The sequence below is a fragment of the Chanos chanos genome, chromosome 8 (genome assembly GCF_902362185.1).
Source record: "Chanos chanos chromosome 8, fChaCha1.1, whole genome shotgun sequence".
Lineage (NCBI taxonomy): Eukaryota > Metazoa > Chordata > Actinopteri > Gonorynchiformes > Chanidae > Chanos > Chanos chanos.
In genome coordinates this window covers 321,411-342,449 of record NC_044502.1, presented here as the reverse complement: position 1 = coordinate 342,449, position 21,039 = coordinate 321,411, and the positions used below count along the sequence as shown (strand labels likewise).

The 21,039-nt window shown below is 44.6% G+C and overlaps 1 protein-coding gene across 1 annotated transcript; it reads left to right on the top strand.

The window, feature by feature from the left end:
* The first annotated feature begins 17,834 nt into the window (after positions 1-17,834).
* ccdc167 (coiled-coil domain containing 167) lies at positions 17,835-20,615 on the top strand. The gene is made up of 4 exons (XM_030782308.1): positions 17,835-17,953; positions 18,689-18,783; positions 19,052-19,104; positions 20,508-20,615. Exons 1-4 carry the CDS (start codon positions 17,903-17,905, stop codon positions 20,609-20,611), a joined length of 303 nt encoding a protein of 100 aa, XP_030638168.1. The 5' UTR covers positions 17,835-17,902; the 3' UTR covers positions 20,612-20,615.
* The last annotated feature ends 424 nt before the right edge of the window (positions 20,616-21,039 follow it).

The following is a 21,039-nucleotide window of genomic DNA, read 5'->3' as shown; positions in this document are numbered from 1 at the left end:
ATATTGTCTATCTTGCTTCTTATTAATTAAAGTTTGTGGGCTACAATGATAACGCTACAGAAGAACCTCCTCACATCATCATTTTACAAAGCATCAGAGCTTCACTCTCCCTCCAAACACAGCTTTTCTACTGACCACTGAGGGAGGATTCCCTGCAAACAGGGCTCACAGCGGCAGGCCAAGGTTAGATACACTACTAAGATCGACTATTCAAAATTTGATTAATATTCATATTCATTAGTTGTCTATTACACAAAATATTTAATGTCATAATTTAATGAGGTAAAATTTTTCAATTTAATGAAGACTCATTGTCCTTCTCATTCTCTCACTGTTTTTTTCCTTCTCACTTTTCAAATTTAAATGATGTGTCAGGGATTTGGGGAAAGGTCTTTACCTCATTGGATTGCAATGCTCTTAAAATCAGATCTGTGCATATGCAGACCTGTCCGTCAGTGGTGTGGATGACGGGAGTCACAGCAAGGTTACAGTGAGATGAGGAGACATCATTTCGTGGGAAAAGATTCAGCCTCGTCACGTGCCCTGCAAGTGAACTGCTGATTCTACACATGCACATCTCTCATCATCTTCCTGTCCACTTACACAACGGTGCACCAGCATGGAGTAAACACTTAGCGTTAACACAACAGACAAATGTTTGTGTGTGTTTGCGTGTGTGTGTGTGTGTGTGTGTGTGTGAGTACATGTGCACTTAATTGGAAAAACATCACACAGGTTCTCTCAAATGAGGACTGTGCCTGTTCTGTGCATTGCCAGTCATATAAGTTACAATATAAGAACTCATGTAGGAGAAACTTAATTACATTAAAATGAACCAGTGTAATGATATAAGCAAAGAACCAAACAGTTATCGAACCAAAGATTGCATTACTATGCAGTACTGACTTTTTAAATTTCTTTAGCTCCAACGTCGGAGGAAAATCAGAAGCATTAAAATTGCAGCATCTCATTTGGCTTCCACAGCCTGCTGTTGTGGATGATCTCAGTGAACTTTTTGCACTTTTGCACATATTTTACACTAGGCAGCAGCACAAGCACACGGTCACTGGGCTGGAGCTTGTGAGGCTGGGGTAGCCAGTTGTAGGCTTGCTGTTGGGCGTACTTACACTTCTCCATGTGCTCCTGTACCACCGGCATCACTTCCTCTATTTGGTCCCACATCTGCTGGCTGGCTATGTTCAATGGTGGTGCAGTAGGGGTAAGTAGTTGAGAGAGAACCAGGGTGTCTGTTGATTAAGCGTCTTTAAGAAGTAAGCAACTGGTTTATCAATTCCTGCAGCAATGGCTTGAAGCAACACTGTACCAATCCCCACATCACATGCATACACATAACTTAAAAGGGGCATTAAAAAGGGTTCACAAGTTAACACTGCCTTAAGGTTGTTGAAAGCCACTTTACAGGCCTCATTTCACACATATTTGACTCCTTTACACAACAGGTTGGTCAGAGGCTCAACAACAGCAGCAAGGTTTGGGACAAAGCCACAGTAAAGTCCGCACATGCCAAGCAATTGCATCAACTGTATGTGTTTGTTTTTGGAACTGGCAGATCCAGAATTGCCTTGGGTTTTACCTGCCTAGACATGACTGACTCAGGTCTCACTTGAGGACCTAAATATGCCACCTGACCCTTTCCTGCCTCACCACCAACTGATTGTGACGCAACCTCTCAAGCAACTGCTGCAGATAGCATAGCTGCCCCTGCCAAGAACTGCTGCACACCACCAAATTGTCAATACGGTTTACTATATTACCCAGTCCAGCTGTAATGGGATTCAATGAGCGTAGGCACATTTTTCGTTCCCAATGGCAGTTTATATGCAAAGCATCAGGATCACAAAAGCAGAGATCTCTTTTGCTCTCTCCAGTAGCGGGACCTGCCAATACCCTTTTGGAAAGTCCAGCTTAGTCCAGATTTCCCGTTCTGTCAAGGCAATTTTGTAATCTTGGGATCAGAAATGCATCCATCTTGGTCACCTGATTCACCTTGAGATAATCTGTGCAGAATTGTGAGGCACCATCGGCCTTTGGTATGAGCACCACTGGTGAGCTCCACTCACTCTGTCCCGGCTCCACCACCCCTATCTCATCCATATAGGCAAGCTCTTAATGACTCTGCTCAAATTAGTGGGAGAAAGTCTATATGGAGGCTTTAACAGATGCAGTGTCTCCTGTTTTAACATCATGTGTCATCAGGGGATCACACCCAGTTGTGTCTTAGAACAAACAACTAAAATCTCTGACTAGACTCAGTGTTATCTCTCTGGAATCATTACAGTCTCCAAACCTCTTTGTGGTCACTTTTTAGGGGTAGTGCCCTCTAAAGGTAGCACTCAGTCTTACACATTTCACTGGATTCAATGCAAGAACCTTGTCTCTGACTATAAAGATACGCTCCACAGTCTAATTATCTTACTGACATCTCATGTGGCCCTGAGCACCCTCAAGGTTCTGTTTAGCAAGGTCCAAATCTGACCTAAGCCTCTCCATAAATGCAGACACATACTGCAAGAGGTTACCTTCAGTTCCAGGCTCCAAGAAACTCTCTTTTGCCAGCTTGAGTCAACCATGAACCTCATGTGCACACATCAGTTCAAAGGGACTAAAACCTGTGGAATCGTTAACAGAGTCTTTTGCCACACACAACAAAAAGGGGTGAGCTACACCTCTGTCTAGAGGGAATTGAACTCAGTATGCACACATCATGGCTCTCACAGTCCGATGTTTTCTTTCTATTGCTCCTTATGATTGGGGATGGATGATAATCTGTTGATGGTGCATGTTTAATTCCAAGCTCATGCATAACCTCTTGGAACACACCCAACACAAAATTAGATCTGGTCTGAAAGGAACTTAAATCAAATCTCCGTCATAGTTTGTATCTTGATGTTTCTTGAAGGCACAGCCTCTAGAAAGCCTATGGTAACATTCCTTAACGGTAAGAAGATATTCATTTAGGTATTATTCATTCAGGTTTTAGGTGACAGTCCAAAGCAGTCAATTAGAACCGGTGAAAACGGCTCCTCAACTAGAGGGTTCAGAATTGGAGGTTTTTGATTTGGGCCTCCCTGCTATCTAGCATACTGTACAGGAGCAACAAAAAGCCATTACATCCTTGTGGAACTTTGGCCACTAAAAATGTTTCATGATTCTCCCTTGAGTCTTATACCAACATGTCCTGCAAGAGTCTCATGAGCCAAATGTAACACCTCCTCTCTGAAACATTTGGGCAACACCGCCTTTTCCACAACACCCCAGTCCTCAGTGGCAGGCTTATTCAGAGCCCTCCACTTACACATCAGCACATCCTCATTTACATGAAATCTCTGAACCATCCCTCTTCTCTGCTCGAAAGAGGCTATAGTTTCTTTAAGAGAAGATAAAACAGGATCCTTCCTTTGTTCCTCAATCAAATCTTCATGGGTACACTGAGGACCTTCTAAGCCACCAAACAATTTCATAAGGAAATTGTTCGCTGACCCAGTTTTGGGTTTTGGCTGCTTAGCCGAGGAAAGTCTGTTAATGGGACTGTGGCCGTGTAACCACACATGTAGTAAAAGTTTCAGGGTGTTCCTGCTCCAATTCCTGTATGGCTTTTATTTCACTGCTAGCTAATCACTGGCGCAGGACAACCTGACCACCTGTGAGGCCATTTCCTGAAAGCAAGTCCACACCCTCAGTGTGCAAAGAGGGCAAGGGCATGACCCCTATCATCACATAACCTGAAACTGGGCTGGACCTCAAAAATACATGGTGGAGAGATATAGAGCCATTCTCTACACCCACCCCTTTATTCAGTACCGAATTATCAAAGTTGTCTGAGGTCCTTCATGGGCTCAGGCACAACAGGACTTATAGCACGGCTCAGCTCGACATTAGAATGCCCCTTTTTCAGTAGAGCAGGGCAATGCGATTGGACAATACTGGCAAATCATGTCTGTGCCAGCCACAACCCAACTTGACCCAGATGGCTGTTTCTAAATTGCTGCCTGCACAATCTCACAGGCCTTCAGCACTGCCTACTTCATGGTCTCATCCCCAGTGCACTCAGCCTCATCATGAGCAGCATATGCTCCCTGGGCATGGCCCAGGAATGAGTCCAACCAACTCTCACTCACGCCAGTCTCTCTGCTTTTCAGTTTTCTCAGACAGATTAAAGAAAGTGTCTACTCTGTCAGGACAAAATCTGAGAAAGAAAGCGAAACATTTATTTATGTCAAAGTGATTCTCATGCTGTTGCTGACACAGGTCATTCTCTTGCTTAGTTCTAACCCTCTATGTCTCTATCTGGGCCAGCTGGAGAGCCTCTGCCCTGCCCTCTTTACCCCACCCATGCTCCGTTTGCAGCAACAGATGCTCTCTTTCTCTACTAGCAAAATCTCTTTGTGGTGAGCCTCCTCTTCCTCCCGGGCCTTACTCTGTCAGACCTGTTCAGTTTGCGCATCCTGTAAGCCAAGGTACAATGTGAAGTTGGTCACCACACAAGTCACAAAAGCACTTATCAGAGACAAAACAAAATAAACTTGGTAGTCCACACACAAATGATATACCAACACACATCTATCAAACTATACTATGTCCGATCCCGGGTGAGCCCCCAGCTGTTGAACTGCTAAGACACTTAACTAGCACCTAACTTGTATTACTGCTTGTAGTCCAGGGAAATTAACTAACTAAGCTAGTTAAAATTGGTTCCCAACTAGAAACCACCCTTCATGTTGCATGTAACGAGTGAGTATGCCTGCCTATTAGCATGAGTGTTTTAATTAAAGAGACGCTTGGAGGACTGTGTGGCCAAACCTGTGGAATGTGGGTGGTGTGTCCAGAGGGCCAACCTAGGCTCTGTAATGTCTCTTTGTATGGAGCCTAGGCTCTGTACTGTCTGTTTGTATGGAGTCTAGGCTCTGTAATGTCTGTTTGTATGGAGCCTAGGCTCTGTACTGTCTGTTTGTATGGAGCCTAGGCTCTGTACTGTCTGTTTGTATGGAGCCTAGGCTCTGTAATGTCTGTTTGTATGGAGCCTAGGCTCTGTAATGTCTGTTTGTATGGAGTCTAGGCTCTGTACTGTCTGTTTGTATGGAGCCTAGGCTCTGTAATGTCTGTTTGTATGGAGCCTAGGCTCTGTAATGTCTGTTTGTATGGAGCCTAGGCTCTGTACTGTCTGTTTGTATGGAGCCTAGGCTCTGTACTGTCTGTTTGTATGGAGCCTAGGCTCTGTAATGTCTGTTTGTATGGAGCCTAGGCTCTGTAATGTCTGTTTGTATGGAGTCTAGGCTCTGTACTGTCTGTTTGTATGGAGCCTAGGCTCTGTAATGTCTGTTTGTATGGAGCCTAGGCTCTGTACTGCCTGTTTGTATGGAGCCTAGGCTCTGTACTGTCTGTTTGTATGGAGCCTAGGCTCTGTAATGTCTGTTTGTATGGAGCCTAGGCTCTGTACTGTCTGTTTGTATGGAGCCTAGGCTCTGTACTGTCTGTTTGTATGGAGCCTAGGCTCTGTACTGTCTGTTTGTATGGAGCCTAGGCTCTGTAATGTCTGTTTGTATGGAGCCAAAACTGTATCCTTGCAGTTTGGTTGTGATGGTGGTTATTCAATGAGTAAGCAAAATAACAAAAGAAATGATTTCTGAGAAACGAAAACTGTCTATCAAAAAGTCATTATGAAAGGAAATATCGACGTGAATATGGTGTGAATATGCCACAATATGGGAGCTAATATGCAGTGAATATGGAGGCCATATAAGTTTGTGGCAAACCATCTAAGTGGATCTTGAGCTCCTCTCTCCCATGAGAACTTGTCAATTCCCTTCTTAAAGAGAAAGCAACTCCCCAGATAGGCAGCACCCTCCAGCATCTCAAGTGTTCATCAGTCCCTTTCCCTACATTGCAACTACCATATCATGACAATTACACAATAGTAAAAAGCATGCCAACATCTCGCCTGTGTCGGCACTGTGCAGAGAAGAGAGAGAAAATGCCCAAGGCAAGTGTTCAAGAGACAAGAGCTCTAGAGTCCATAGCACCTTCATGCAACTGACAAGAGCATTAGCCCTGAGTCTGACAGATTTATTTACCCTATCCAAGTATGGTCATTCATTGCCATTCCACATGATAAGTCTGCTTGTTACTCACCTTGTGGCACAAAAGACTCTTTTTGTTGATATTGTTTTTCTCTTATCTTCATTTGAATGAATGGTCTTAAACAGAAAAGTAATCCAAAAGTAATGGAAAGTAATCAGATTACATTACTATAATATAGTAAACCCTTGGATTAGGTTACTAAATACATTTTATCACGTAATCTACACTTCTTAAAAGTAACCTTATTAGCTTCTGTCTAACTCATGTGAAAGATAATGCCCTGGATTTCATTTCACTGTCTGTTTAGTGTTTTTGCTGCTAATGTTTGTTTGCCTACAGTGGCGACACATATACATTTTCAACAGAAACAACTAATCAGAAGCAGTAATATCTTAGTCAGATGACTGCTTTAGGAGAAGATCCTTAAGACCTTTCAGCATTCTCAACCACCCCCCCCCCCAAAAAAAAACAACAACAGAAAAAAGTGATGTCATCTCAGACTATAAATTGTCAAGGTTAGCCCCTTAGCCTCATTCCTCATTCTGACTCTGGCTCCACGTCATCCTCATCCGCCGCTTATTTCCTTTGGAATCTTTTCCCAAGATTCTGGTGGATGATGTCAACCAAATTACTGTACAAAGTCTAGGTCTTACTTTTAGATTAGCAAATTTGAAGAACGCTCTGCTGACAACATTAGTTCCACCTACAAGATTCTATAAAACTGCTCTCCCGTTCTTCATTCTATCCAGCATTCAGTATCCCACGCAAATGTCTTTAAAAGCCATGTATTTGACCCGTGTACCGGATCCCTCTTGTGTGGAGTAGGTAAACAGAATAGTTATCGTGATATAAATAATATTGCATTTATTTTACCTTATCCTATGTCAACGAAAATCTCCTGGCATCGTTTCGCTCAGTGCTTTGTATTGTTACTTAGGGAGAGACCTGCTTTAATATCGGCTCTGGTCAAACATTACTTAGGGAGAGACCTGCTTTAATATCGGCTCTGGTCAAACATTACTTAGGGAGAGACCTGCTTTAATATCGGCTCTGGTCAAACATTACTTAGGGAGAGACCTGCTTTAATATTGGCTCTGGTCAAACATTACTTAGGGAGAGACCTGCTTTAATATCGGCTCTGGTCAAACATTACTTAGGGAGACTGCTTTAATATCGGCTCTGGTCAGTACTTTCTCAGAAACTCTGCATAAAGATTTAGTTTAATAGTACTTTGTCACATGAAGGTTGATTTTGGTAAGCCAGCATAAGTGTGTGTGCCATGTATTTACCTAATGTGAGAATTCACAGTTATTTTTAATCCAGTGTTTTTTAGACTGTAAATGTTCTTTCAGACATTATGATGCGTGTTTAAAAATGAGAAGTAGATAGGCAGCGTCTGATGTAGGTCCTTACAGGGTGTTGGTGAGCAGAGAAAGGACATTTCTAACTACAAAAAGAGGTTGCGTCATGCCTATTTTGTGCCGTGTTCTGTCTGGCTTTGTTTGATCATTGGATGGGCACTAAGCTGAGGAGCAGATGCTCTCTGAATGGTGTGTTGTGTTCAGCTGATCTAATTGAGGACGTCTGTTGAGAGTGAATGGCAGAGGGTGCCATGCCGACCAGCCTCTCTAATTATGAACTTCAAAAGGCCACATCACAAAGGAGAGTCATCAGCCATAAATTAGCATGAGAAAAACACGTGCAGGGGCTAAATGCATGTCCTTGGAAGTAATTGGCTTTGGAATATCCACAATAAATTGCATCACTGAAATCACTTTATTTAAGTTTAAAATAAGAATGAAAAGGAGATATATTGCACACGCTGTTTCCTAGAACTTTCCATGAAGTGTGAGGAACATTTAGATTTTGTGAGTGCTCTCTCATGAGTCCCTCACTCTTCATGAGTGAATTATGGCACAGCATTTGTGGGGATATAAACAGCTTGAACTATGTCTCTGTAAACTGAAAGTAAAATGAGGGCTGACATGGAGAGGCAGCACCTCTCACATCTCACATCTCACCTCTCACCTCTCACATCTCACCTCTCACCTCTCACCTCTATTATTTTACAACATTTATATCTAACGCAGGTCAGTGACTCTCTGAGGCTGTGCACACATTAACTCATCCTCCATCATGTTTAACAGTTGGAACAAGCAGTGATGGGTGAAGGCTTTCTTTAGTCTTCTCTGAACCCAAACCTTTTCAGATGTAGACTCCACTGACAGAGCCCGACTGTTAGTTCGATACGTTATGCACTGATGCATAATGACAGTGTCTAAAATTTTGTATTAGCTTTGTGAAGTTTATACTGGGCAGTTTGTGTTGAGGCTGGGTCAGGGAAGTGTATGTTCACTTCCCTAGTATTTTTTGAAGCGTTAAAGAAAGCATTTTAGAAATGATCTTGTTACCAAAGCGGAACTGGCCACCCAGCAGATCAAAGGCTTTCTCCCAGAGCCTCTGCAGAGTGGAACCCATTAGCAGGTGATAGATGACTGAATACAGGCAATGACTCAAGAGAGATGCAAGTAATAGTAATGAGTGGGCATGTACTGAAAGAGCAAGTAAAAATAAATATTCTTTGAGGAGAGTTTCAAACAACAAAACAAAGAACCACAGAGATCACTGGAGCTTAAGAGTAGAGAGTATAACAGAAAACAGAATTCACAAGAGCTTACAAAGTATACGAGTTTTCTCTGAACAGAGACTGAATACAGACCTAGGGAAGCACAGCATTAAATAATGTTAACGATGAGGAATAGGCCAATACAATGAAACAGTAAGGAAGAGGTGGATACAATGAAACAGTAAGGAAGAGGTGGATACAATGACACAGTAAGGAAGATACAGTGACACAATGAGTAGTTAATGATGCCAATGTTTGGGCAATATTAGGAACACAATACAGAGGAGCCTACTTCAAAGAGGCAGTGTTCACACTTAATTCTTATCCAGTTTCTTAGACTACAATGTGGTGTAGTAATTTCTTACAGCCATTCAGGGTGTGACAGTACCTCGCTACCATGGTAACCATCTACAGACAGTCCCACACACCCAGGATGCCGATGGAAGTCCCAGATGAGAGAACAGGCCAGGATATGTTGAACTGGTACGCAACCGCATTCCTGAGGACTTGCAGTGTTTCACCAGTTACTGAACACCACATCCCACCAGGTGAGAATGCAGCTATCTCTGAACCATTTAAACTGGTCTGTCACCCATGATATGAGGAGAAAATGACACATGAGAAGACAAAGGAAAGGTGAGCACTGGTTTTAGTGAAGAAATATGAAATGTGGGGTTCACTCACATGGACCAAAGAAGGACCATCAAATAAGTCACCTGCTTTGATGCAGTGGATGAATTTAAAAGGATCAGAGTGAGGGGTGGGGGGGTCGAGATTCAAGATTCAAGAATTTATTTGTCACATGCATAATTTTACGAGTACAGCAGCAGTGAAATGAATAGCAACAACTCCAACACCAACGACTGTGCAAACATAAAGCTACCATGCAATTGTAAAGCTATAATAAAATTAAATAAAAAGAAATATAAAAACTAAACCTACATACAGGTAAGTAACAGACAAACAATATAAAATAATAAATAAAGCTATATACAGAGAAGTGTAGTGTAACAGTATGAAGTGACAGGTGTATAATCAGTATAAACAGTTAGCATTAAGGCGCAGCAAAATGCAGTGTGCAAAATGGGTGCAGGATGTGTGTTTGATGTGTGTGTGATGTGTGTTGGACATGTGTTGGACGTGTGATGGATATGTGTTGGGTGTGTGTTGGATGTGTGTTGGATGTGTGTTGATTGTGTGTTGGGTGTGTGTTGAATATGTGTTGGGTGTGTGTTGGATGTGTGTTGGGTGTGTGTTGGGTGTGTGTTGGATATGTGTTGGATGTGTGTTGTGTGTGTGTTGGGTGTGTGTTGGATGTGTGTTGAATGTGTGTTGGATGTGTGTTGGATGTGTGTTAGATGTGTGTGTGATGTGTGTTGAATGTGTGTTGGGTGTGTGTTAGATGTGTGTGTGATGTGTGTTGGGTGTGTGTTGTGTGTTGAATGTGTTGGGTGTGTGTTGCGTGTTGAATGTGTATTGGATGTGTGTTGGATGTGTGTTGAATGTGTGTTGGATGTGTGTTAGATGTGTGTGTGATGTGTGTTGAATGTGTGTTGGGTGTGTGTTGAATGTGTATTGGATGTGTGTTGGATGTGTGTTGAATGTGTGTTGGATGTGTGTTAGATGTGTGTGTGATGTGTGTTGAATGTGTGTTGGGTGTGTGTTGGATGTGTGTTGGGTGTGTGTTGGATATGTGTTGGATGTGTGTTGGATATGTGTTGTATGTGTGTTGTGTGGGTTTATAAGTGTTTATGGTCCATATGGCCTGGGGGAAGAAGCTCCTTCTCAGCCTCTCAGTCCTGGCCATGATGGAGCGGAGATGTTTGCCAGAGGGCACCCACCGAAACAGTATGTGGTCCTTAGTGATCTTGTTAGCCCTAGACCTGCACTGCCTGGTGTGGATGTCCTGGAGGCAGGGCAATGCAGTCGTAGTGGTCTGTTTGGCACCCCGGATCACTCGGTGAAGAGCTTTCCTTTCCAGACAGCTGCAATCGCTGCACCAGGCGGTGACAGTACAAGGCGGTCAGGCAATACACAGGAACATGATGGCCTGGGAGATCTGCCTGTGGCCTGCGTTGTTCTGATTTACGCAGAAGGAAAGCTTAAGCTCTTCTCTGAACCCTCCTACACTGGGCTGCACTCCTCTGAGATAGACAGAACTGCCACACTGCTGGGAAAGAGTGGCAGCTGAAAGCCACACAGACACTCAAAAGGAGATGTGCCCAGACACCAGCTTTCTCCAGTGTGTTACACACCAGCTCTGCCCACACACCAGCTTTCTCCAGTGTGTTACACACCAGCTCTGCCCACACACCAGCTTTCTCCAGTGTGTTACACACCAGCTCTGCCCACACACCAGCTTTCTCCAGTGTGTTACACATCAGCTCTGCCCACACACCAGCTTTCTCCAGTGTGTTACACACCAGCTCTGCCCAGACACCAGCTTTCTCCAGTGTGTTACACACCAGCTCTGCCCAGACACCAGCTTTCTCCAGTGTGTTACACACCAGCTCTGCCCACACACCAGCTTTCTCCAGTGTGTTACACACCAGCTCTGCCCACACACCAGCTTTCTCCAGTGTGTTACACACCAGCTCTGCCCACACACCAGCTTTCTCCAGTGTGTTACACACCAGCTCTGCCCAGACACCAGCTTTCTCCAGTGTGTTACACACCAGCTCTGCCCAGACACCAGCTTTCTCCAGTGTGTTACACACCAGCTCTGCCCACACACCAGCTTTCTCCAGTGTGTTACACACCAGCTCTGCCCAGACACCAGCTTTCTCCAGTGTGTTACACACCAGCTCTGCCCAGACACCAGCTTTCTCCAGTGTGTTACACACCAGCTCTGCCCAGACACCAGCTTTCTCCAGTGTGTTACACATCAGCTCTGCCCACACACCAGCTTTCTCCAGTGTGTTACACACCAGCTCTGCCCACACACCAGCTTTCTCCAGTGTGTTACACACCAGCTCTGCCCACACACCAGCTTTCTCCAGTGTGTTACACACCAGCTCTGCCCACACACCAGCTTTCTCCAGTGTGTTACACACCAGCTCTGCCCACACACCAGCTTTCTCCAGTGTGTTACACACCAGCTCTGCCCACACACCAGCTTTCTCCAGTGTGTTACACACCAGCTCTGCCCACACACCAGCTTTCTCCAGTGTGTTACACACCAGCTCTGCCCACACACCAGCTTTCTCCAGTGTGTTACACACCAGCTCTGCCCATACACCAGCTTTCTCCAGTGTGTTACACACCAGCTCTGCCCACACACCAGCTTTCTCCAGTGTGTTACACACCAGCTCTGCCCAGACACCAGCTTTCTCCAGTGTGTTACACACCAGCTCTGCCCAGACACCAGCTTTCTCCAGTGTGTTACACACCAGCTCTGCCCACACACCAGCTTTCTCCAGTGTGTTACACACCAGCTCTGCCCACACACCAGCTTTCTCCAGTGTGTTACACACCAGCTCTGCCCACACACCAGCTTTCTCCAGTGTGTTACACACCAGCTCTGCCCAGACACCAGCTTTCTCCAGTGTGTTACACACCAGCTCTGCCCACACACCAGCTTTCTCCAGTGTGTTACACACCAGCTCTGCCCACACACCAGCTTTCTCCAGGTCACTGGATTAGCAGATGCGAAACACTAAAAACACTTCTCTAGGTCTTGATTCACCTGTTCTGTCTGCTCATTCAGCAGGATGGAATCCAGAGGACAAACTCATCAATGTGTCAGACAAACTGGAGAATGTGGAGAAAAATGATCCATGAGGACCACAATCTGTTACAATGCATTGGAATGCCATGAAGTTGCACAACATGCTTTGACATGGAGTCCGCAGTTTCTTTGGCTGTTGGAAGTTTAGGCAGTGATACAAAATGGACTGCTTTGGAAAAACGATCCATCAACTGGTATGATGACATGTGTGACCGTGAGACAGGGCAGTCCTGAAACAAAGTCCAGTGACACTGGGGTTTGGAATCTCTTTGCACCAGATGATTTGATTTGATCTCAGTTGAGCGTGCCACAATGCGATTTTAAAATGACACTTGATGCATTTTGATTTTTAATTATTAATTTTTAATTATAGTCTAATAGATAATTATGTTCTTTTCCTCTATGCCCACTACTGCTTTTACAACACAGCATTATCATAATCATCTATGCTTCACTAGCAGCGGAACTTAATTGTTTCTTTGCTCGCTTTGAGGTGAATGCAGCAGGTATTCCGGTAATCCACAATGAGCTCTTTGGTTTTTTTAGTATTGAGGGCAAGGTTGTTGTCAGTGCACCATGCTGCCAGATGCTGGACCTCCCTGTAGGCTGATTCGTCGTTGTCACTGATCAGGCCTACCACCATGGTGTCAGATGTGAACTTGATGACGGTTTTGGAGACACATACTGGAACACAGTCATGGGTGAAGAGGGAGTAGAGGAGTGTTCTGAGCACACAGCCCTGTGGAACGCCGGTGTTCAGGGTCAGAGTGGAGGAGGTGAGGTTGTTTAAACTAACAGACTGGGCTCTGTTGATCAGGAAGTCTAGTGTCCAGTTACATGGGGAGGTGCTGATGCCAAGGTCACTAAGTTTAGTGATCAGATTGGAGGGGATGACTGTGTTAAATGCAGAGCTGAAATGAATGAATAACATCCTAATGTAGGAGTTGTTATTGTCCAGGTGGGTCAGGGCGGAGTGAAGAGCCGTGGATATGGCACCCTCAGTTGACCTGTTGAGACAGGTAAACTGGTGGGGATCTAGTGTGGAAGGTAGGCTGGACTTGAGGTGAGGCAGAACCAGTCTCTCAAAGCACTTGGTGACGATGGGGGTGAGTGCTACAGGGCGGAGGTCATTCAGGCTCCCTGGGGCAGACTGCTTGGGTACTGGCACGATGGTTGTGGTCTTGAGGCACGTGGACACAACAGCCTGGGCCAATGACGGGGGCTCAGAACTCTTGGCTACAACCCTGCACACATACATACCTTTTTAAAGTAAATGTAAAGTTACAGAGAAAATCAGTGAAAGACAAGGTGTTGCCAACTTTAGATGAGTCTGTAATGAATGTCTATTGCACTGCTGATATCTTTAGATTTTTATTTTGGGCATCACTGATATTCTGATACATTTGAATGTAAATACTTTATAGATGTAATAAATCATCGGATGAAGACACTACTTGAGTAGTCATTTTATGATTTACTTTTTTACTCATACTCAAGTCGTTATTTTGATGAGTACTTTTACTTCTGCTTGAGCCATTGTTATTATAAAGTAACAATACTTTTACTTGAATTCAGTTTTTTCTCACTCTACCCACCTCTGATGGCAGCTGAAATTTGAACAGGGCTGTTTTTTTTTCACGGTTTGATCCAATATTTGCTTTGTTCTGTGAACACACTCTGGTTTTTAAAGGACATTTCTAATTGTTAATTAGGGGCGAAGGCAACCGCTGAATTATACAACAGCTTCATAGAGCTATGATTATGCCTTTACACTGCTCACTGCTTCATCACCTATTAGTATCAAAGCAGGCACACACTGCTGTGGCCTCAGCTGAGATTAGGAGTCATGCTGGAAGATTCTGAGGAAGCGGTGGTGCCCACATCACCACCCATCCTGGTTACATAAACACAGAGAACCACAGAGTTCAGCAACACTGCAGACATGGGAGAGATGGACGGGCCTGAGCGCAGGCGAGGCGATGCTTCTGCAGATGGTATGTATGGACAGTGTATCATAATGCATTGGAACTACCTGTCGACAGTGAGAGTGGGCTCTGTCATATGTGACACGGATCAGTCGTGACAGGGGTGCTGCGGGCATCTGACGTCTTCTATTTGTCTGTTTCTTGTTTCTTTCTCTGTGGATCTGATTTTTCTCTCTGTATTTTCTGCTCCTCAGGGAGCTGGTTATGCTGTGACGTCTCTTGGGGAAGAGGGTTGATCAGGGTCCTGTGGCAGAGTGGACTCTGAATACTTACATAACCTCCCCACACAGCCCGGCATGTGCCTCAGCTTTTATCATGCACCGCTGGCTGCAGGACAGTTTCACTCTAGCACAGCAGAGACAGCCATCTGACATGCTTTTTTAGCTTAAAGTCACAAACAGACCCCAGTGAGAGAGGGAGTGAGACAGAGACAGAGAGTGAGAGAGGGAGTGAGACAGAGACAGAGAGTGAGAGAGGGAGTGAGACAGAGACAGAGAGTGAGAGAAGGAGTGGGACAGAGACAGAGAGTGAGAGAGGGAGTGAGACAGAGACAGAGAGTGAGAGAGGGAGTGAGACAGAGACAGAGAGTGAGAGAAGGAGTGAGAGAAAGAGTGAGACAGAGACAGGGAGTGAGAGAGGGAGTGAGACAGAGACAGAGAGGAGTAAATAAAGAGAGGGATAGGAAGCAGAGGATATGCCAGAAATTCCTGTACCAGAACATGTCCCAGTCTCACTGTCCTATTCTCATTCTCTCTCCCAGTATCACTCTTTCCCAGTATCACTCTCTCTCAGTATCACTCTCTCCCAGTATCACTTTTTCCCAGTATTACTCTCTCCCAGTCTCACTGTCCCATTCTCATTCTCTCTCCCAGTATCACCAGTGTCACTCTTCTCCAGTATCATGATTAGGTGTAAAAGACCAGTTTGAGTGAATGTCGAGCAGAATGAGAGTTAAAAATATTCTGATTATTATCATTTATGGACACTGTTGACATAATATGACATTAATTATCAAATGAAACCTAAACATCTGTGAGGTGTCCCTCTAAGACAGTCTTGTGTGTAACTATGTTTTATAAGTCCATACATGTGTAAAATTCATTCAGTTTTCCATGTCTTTACACAATACCCATTAATTCGACTGTTACATCACTTGTCATCAACTCAAATCCTGAAATATGACAGACGTCAGACAGACTCTTCACTCTGCTCAAGGGCTAACACATGAAGAACTTATAAATCAACTTTTTCTTCAGTTTCTTTAAACATTTCCCCCACTATACAAGGTGCTAAAATAACTTTACATAGTTTTTACATGGAAATGCCAATCATAATCTTTGGCGTCTCCATATGACAATAATTGTACTGTAATTTGACAAAGCTCTCAGTGACCAACCGTGAATAATATAATTAACATAAACAACACTTACAGCGTGACATGAATAATATAATTAACATAAACAACACTTACAGAGTGACATGAATAATGTAATTAAACAGAACGTAAACAGAGAAGCTTTGCACTTTTACAGACAGATGAAAGGGACACGGAACTGAACTAGGTGTGTGTTTAAACCTTTTTAACAAACTACAGGGGAAATGTCAGTTCTCATGAAAACCTCTATGATCACATGACCGTTTCTCTTTGATTCTTTGTTTGAGGGTGAAAATGCAGTCGTGTGGTGTGATCCCTGCAGCCTGCCGTCTTTATTCTCCTGTACAGTTAAAAAGGAGAAAAAATCTCCTGTGTGGAGGCTTATGAGTCAAAGGGATGGGCCTCAATCCAACCATTACTGACATGTGGACGTCCTGTTGCCCTTCAGTGACTCAGGGTCAGCTGGATGGTCCAGAGATGGGCCTGATTTGGTTGCACTGATTTTAGTGAAACACCTGGTTTGGTTGCATTGATTTCAGTGATGGACCTGGTTTGGACTGGTGGTTCGGTGTATATATATATACATATATGTACAGTATAGAAGACACATTCTCATGGAACTTAAATGTATAACACTTTATGCACTGTGTACCTGTGGAGCTTTATCACACACAGGGCTGAATCTCTTGTACCAGCTCATAGTGAAGTGTTAACAGGTCCGTGAGAAATGCTTTAATGCTCCTCTGTGCATCAGGCACAAGCACTGTGTCTGTAGGCAGGGATTCTGCCATTGGCTAAGACTGGTTGAGACCCTAATGAATGATTGGTTAATATGTTAATTAGATCTGAGGTCGTGATTGGCTTATGCATTTTTATTCATTAGTGCCAATTCACTAGTAACTGCATAGATCTGTGTCCCAGTCAGTCTCCCTCAGACCTTAAAAATGAATGAGAACAGCAATACAGCGCTTCCCCCTGCTCTGCCAGCCTCCTCTGAATTCCTTTCTATCTTTTTTGGAAGTTTTTGGATGAAGTTTTATGACAGGGCAAGTGAGGGAGAAGGTGACAATAACTTCCATGCTCTAATTAGCTTCTTGCATTTAGCCTGGAGTTCTGTTACACTGCTCCATCACCACAGAGCCAGGGACAGGATGGGAATAAGGAGGCACCAGGTAGAAAGTGTGTTTGACAGCACTGGTTCCTTTTAGCAGTGCATTAGTGCCATTAATATTTTGACATAAGATAGGCAATGGTTTTAAAAAGCAATAAAAGTTTGAAGATAAATTTTGTTTTCCATGTAAAGCTCGTTGACTCGGCTATTTTTACTCACCATTGCCTGAATGTCAGTTCTGAGGTCCTGTAAAATTAAGACCTTACATTAAATAAAGAATAGACGCTGCTTCTAAAACAACAACAACACAAACAAACAACAAACAAAGGTACAAGTGATTTCAGTGGTAGAGGTGCCCTGCACTGCATGTGCACAGTCACGGAGGGAAGTGGAGGATCTGGGTTTGTTCGGACAGCGTCGTGAAAAAAAAAAATCAGTTATAAAACAACAGCGCCGCCCAGTGTACACAAAGCCCAAATATCCCCATCCACATTTCCCCCAACACAAAAGCAAACGTTCTAGCATTTAATTTAGTAATCCACCAACACAGCCTTGGCAGTGCAGTGAATCTCTGCCACTGTGCTCTGAATCCAATGAAATATCCTGCAAAATATTGGGGAACAAAGTTTTTTTTTTGGTGTTCATCTTGTAGGCAGACAGCTTTCAATACTGACTTCACTGAAGATCGTCCGCTATGTGCTCTGAAGCTGTGTTCACCCGAGATATTAGAAAAATTTGTCACGGTGGATAATAGGGTGCCTTCAGAGTTCACATACTCGACGGTGCAAACCGCTGGCAATCGCTGCGCAGAATTGATCTCTTCGAACGTGCACTGCGCAAGCCTCGACAAATGCTGATCAACACGAACAAACCTTGAAGGAAGTAACAATGAAGTGATGAGTCGACATAGTCCACTTTCTTCTGGTCTAAATCAGTTCAAGCTTTCGCATTAACTGGTGGATTTTGGCAAAGACCCAGTATGAGCCCACCTAAGGATAAAAAGCGAGAGAAGATAAGCGTCGCGAGTGAGGTAGCTGCTCAAGACTTTCTAGATATTTACAAGTGGTGGGGAGGCAGGAGACACCTTGTATGTACACATGAATGGGGCGCCGCATTACTGCTAGCCCCCAGTGTTGTACTTTCGCGAGTTCATAGGTGATGTTACGGTGTGCAACTGGCGTGGGACCAGATAAAATTTTTTGTAACAGATATCTGATCTTGATTAGATGTAGTTTATATCGTTTCAACTTCCTGATCACTCTTCAGTGCAGCACGTGAATGTGCTTATGACATTGTGTGATAGTCCAATTTAAACCGGCCATTATTCAAACATAAAAAACGTGCAACTAAAAATAGATTATCCTTTTCGATGAATTACTCAACAGTCTGCTTTATGGGTGCTACAATATCGACAGTGAAATATATGCATCACAGAATGGAACTGTGGTGTCGCCAGACAATGGAAGAGTATCGTTTTAGTTAGACACAGCCTACAGCAATTAGACACATGACAGATATGTACCCTAGTGTCAGCAAGCACACTACCGTTAGTGCTGCGACTGCTCTCAACGCGCCGGTCATACACAGCTTTTAACCACACAATCGAAATGCTCGAATATCAGTACAAAACCCCAGAACAGAACACCGTATAGTGGAGTATTCTGCTCCTACAGAATGTGTCGTTGGGAGCTCTGGACCGCCACAGATGTAAGAAGTACCGCATGGCTCTGCGCATTACCCTAACCTAACTTAACCTTCTCTTTAGATTGACCGCATTGAAGAGCGCCGGTTACGCTGTCAGAACAGCTTGGAACGGGCCGAATTCAGGAAACGGCGCGAGGAGCTATCGGAGCAGGACAGGTAAAATGGCAGTTCACACACACACACGACCAATGTCATGTGAAACCGTAGGTATGAAAATGTAAGAACAACGTTGATGGTTGACACAATTCGTGGTCCTTACTAATATATTTAGTCCAACTACGGAGAGTCTCGCAGTATTTGGGGGTTCGATTTGCTGGAATCATGATGGCCGATTAAACCCAGTAAAATTTTGCGTAAGAATCCCCGCAGTTATGAGCCCTGAAGTTTCCGACCCAGGAAAAACACGTCCCCTTTGTCTCCACAGACTAGCCTTGGAGGAGGAAATGAACATGATGTCAGAGAGGATTCAGAAATATGGTAAGGACTCTTGTCTGAATCTTTTTCTCAACGCTGCATTTGTTGTCTGGGGGTTTGAATTCAAGTCACCTTTATTGTCAATTATCCTTGACCTCAGTCCAGTGCAGAAGACAGAGGCAGTGTACACTAAATGCAGGTAACAAGACCATGGCAGACTGCAGGACAGCTCAAGATTACAGGACAGATAGCATAGATGGACATGACAAGTACCGCCCAATACAAAACAATACAATACATATGCACCACAGTATAAAGTAAATGCTCAGTAAATGTAAAGGACAGTATGGGATGTAAAGTAGAAGGTCTAGGATTGTGTGTGGAGCTGGACAGATTGTATGTGCATGAGCAAAATTTGTCTGTAATGAATAAACCATCGTATATAACACCATACAACTCAGCACACTCTTTCCTCCCTGTGAGGCCACACCACACACACACACACACACACACACACACACTACACACACCTCACACACTGCGCACAAACACTGCACACACTCGCACACTGAACGTGCACACACACATACACACACACTTTACACACTGCGCACAAACACTGCACACACGCGCACACTGAACGTGCACACACACATACACACACGCACATTGCACACACTACACACACAGAGACACACTACACACACACACACTGCAGACACACACTACGCACGCGCACACTGCGCACAAACACTGCACACACGCGCACACTGAACGTGCACACACACATACACACACACTACGCACACTGCACACACACACGCTGCACAGACACACTACACACACATATATACTACACACGCACACACACACACTTCACACACTGTGCAAAAACACTGCACACACGCGCACACTGAACGTGCACACACACATACACACACATACTACACACACACACACACACACACACATACACACATACACATACTACACACTACACACTGCACACACACACACACACACATACTACACACACTGCGCGCACACACTACACACACACACACACGCACACTGAACGTGCACACACACACTACACATATTGCGCGCACTACACACACACACTGCGCACACTACACACACTTCACACACTGCGCACAAGCACTGCACATACGCACACACTGAACGTGCACACACAGACACACACACAGACACTGCACACAGACACACTACGCACACTGTGCACACACTACACACACTGCGCACACACAAACATACTACACGCACACACACTGCACGCACACCACATGCACACTACATACATGCACACTACACACACACACACACACACACACACACACACACACACACACACAGCTAATGGGCTGTGTGTGACGTCGTTGTGATCTCCTCTGGTGAGCTGGGCAGGAGGTTCTGATCTGTCTCTGTCTCTGTCTCTGTCTCCTCAGAGCGAGAGCTGGAGGTGCTGAGAGGAGAGAACAGGAGGAACATGCTACTGTCTGTCGCTCTGCTCGCCATCAGCGTGCTCTTCTATTACACCTTCATCTACTGAACCTCTAAATCCCCATCCTCTTCTATTACACCTTCATCTACTGAACCTCTAAATCCCCAGTTGGAACTGGCTCTGGAGTCTTTCTTCTTCGGGCATCCACTGAGCACATCTGACTTCCAGCTGTCAGTTAGCCTGGGCACTGATTCAGATCATTTCGACAGCCTAAGTCACCGCCGTGGATTTCTCGGCCTCGCACCCTACGGCAGAACAAGCGCTGGCCTGCGCCCCCCACCCCTCGGCCACTGCACCCAGCAGCCCTTCATGTGAGCAGAATTGAGAGCGTGTTTTAGCTGCCTAGCACTTTAGGGGCAGGACCTGCTGTAGTTGGGGAGGCCCTCTTGACGGTGCTCTTGAAGGACCTCTACAAGCGCAATGAAGGATTCCTGGTGGGAGCAATGTCGTCCTCCACTCCACCTGGACTGCTGAAA

Excerpts from the sequence above, each read along its gene's own strand:
- ccdc167 (XM_030782308.1), top strand. The coding sequence starts at position 17,903 with ATGAGCCCACCTAAGGATAAAAAGCGAGAGAAGATAAGCGTCGCGAGT. Across the intron at positions 18,784-19,051 it reads GAGCTATCGGAGCAGGACAG|ACTAGCCTTGGAGGAGGAAA; the intron begins GTAAAATGGCAG and ends TTGTCTCCACAG. Across the intron at positions 19,105-20,507 it reads AGAGAGGATTCAGAAATATG|AGCGAGAGCTGGAGGTGCTG; the intron begins GTAAGGACTCTT and ends CTGTCTCCTCAG.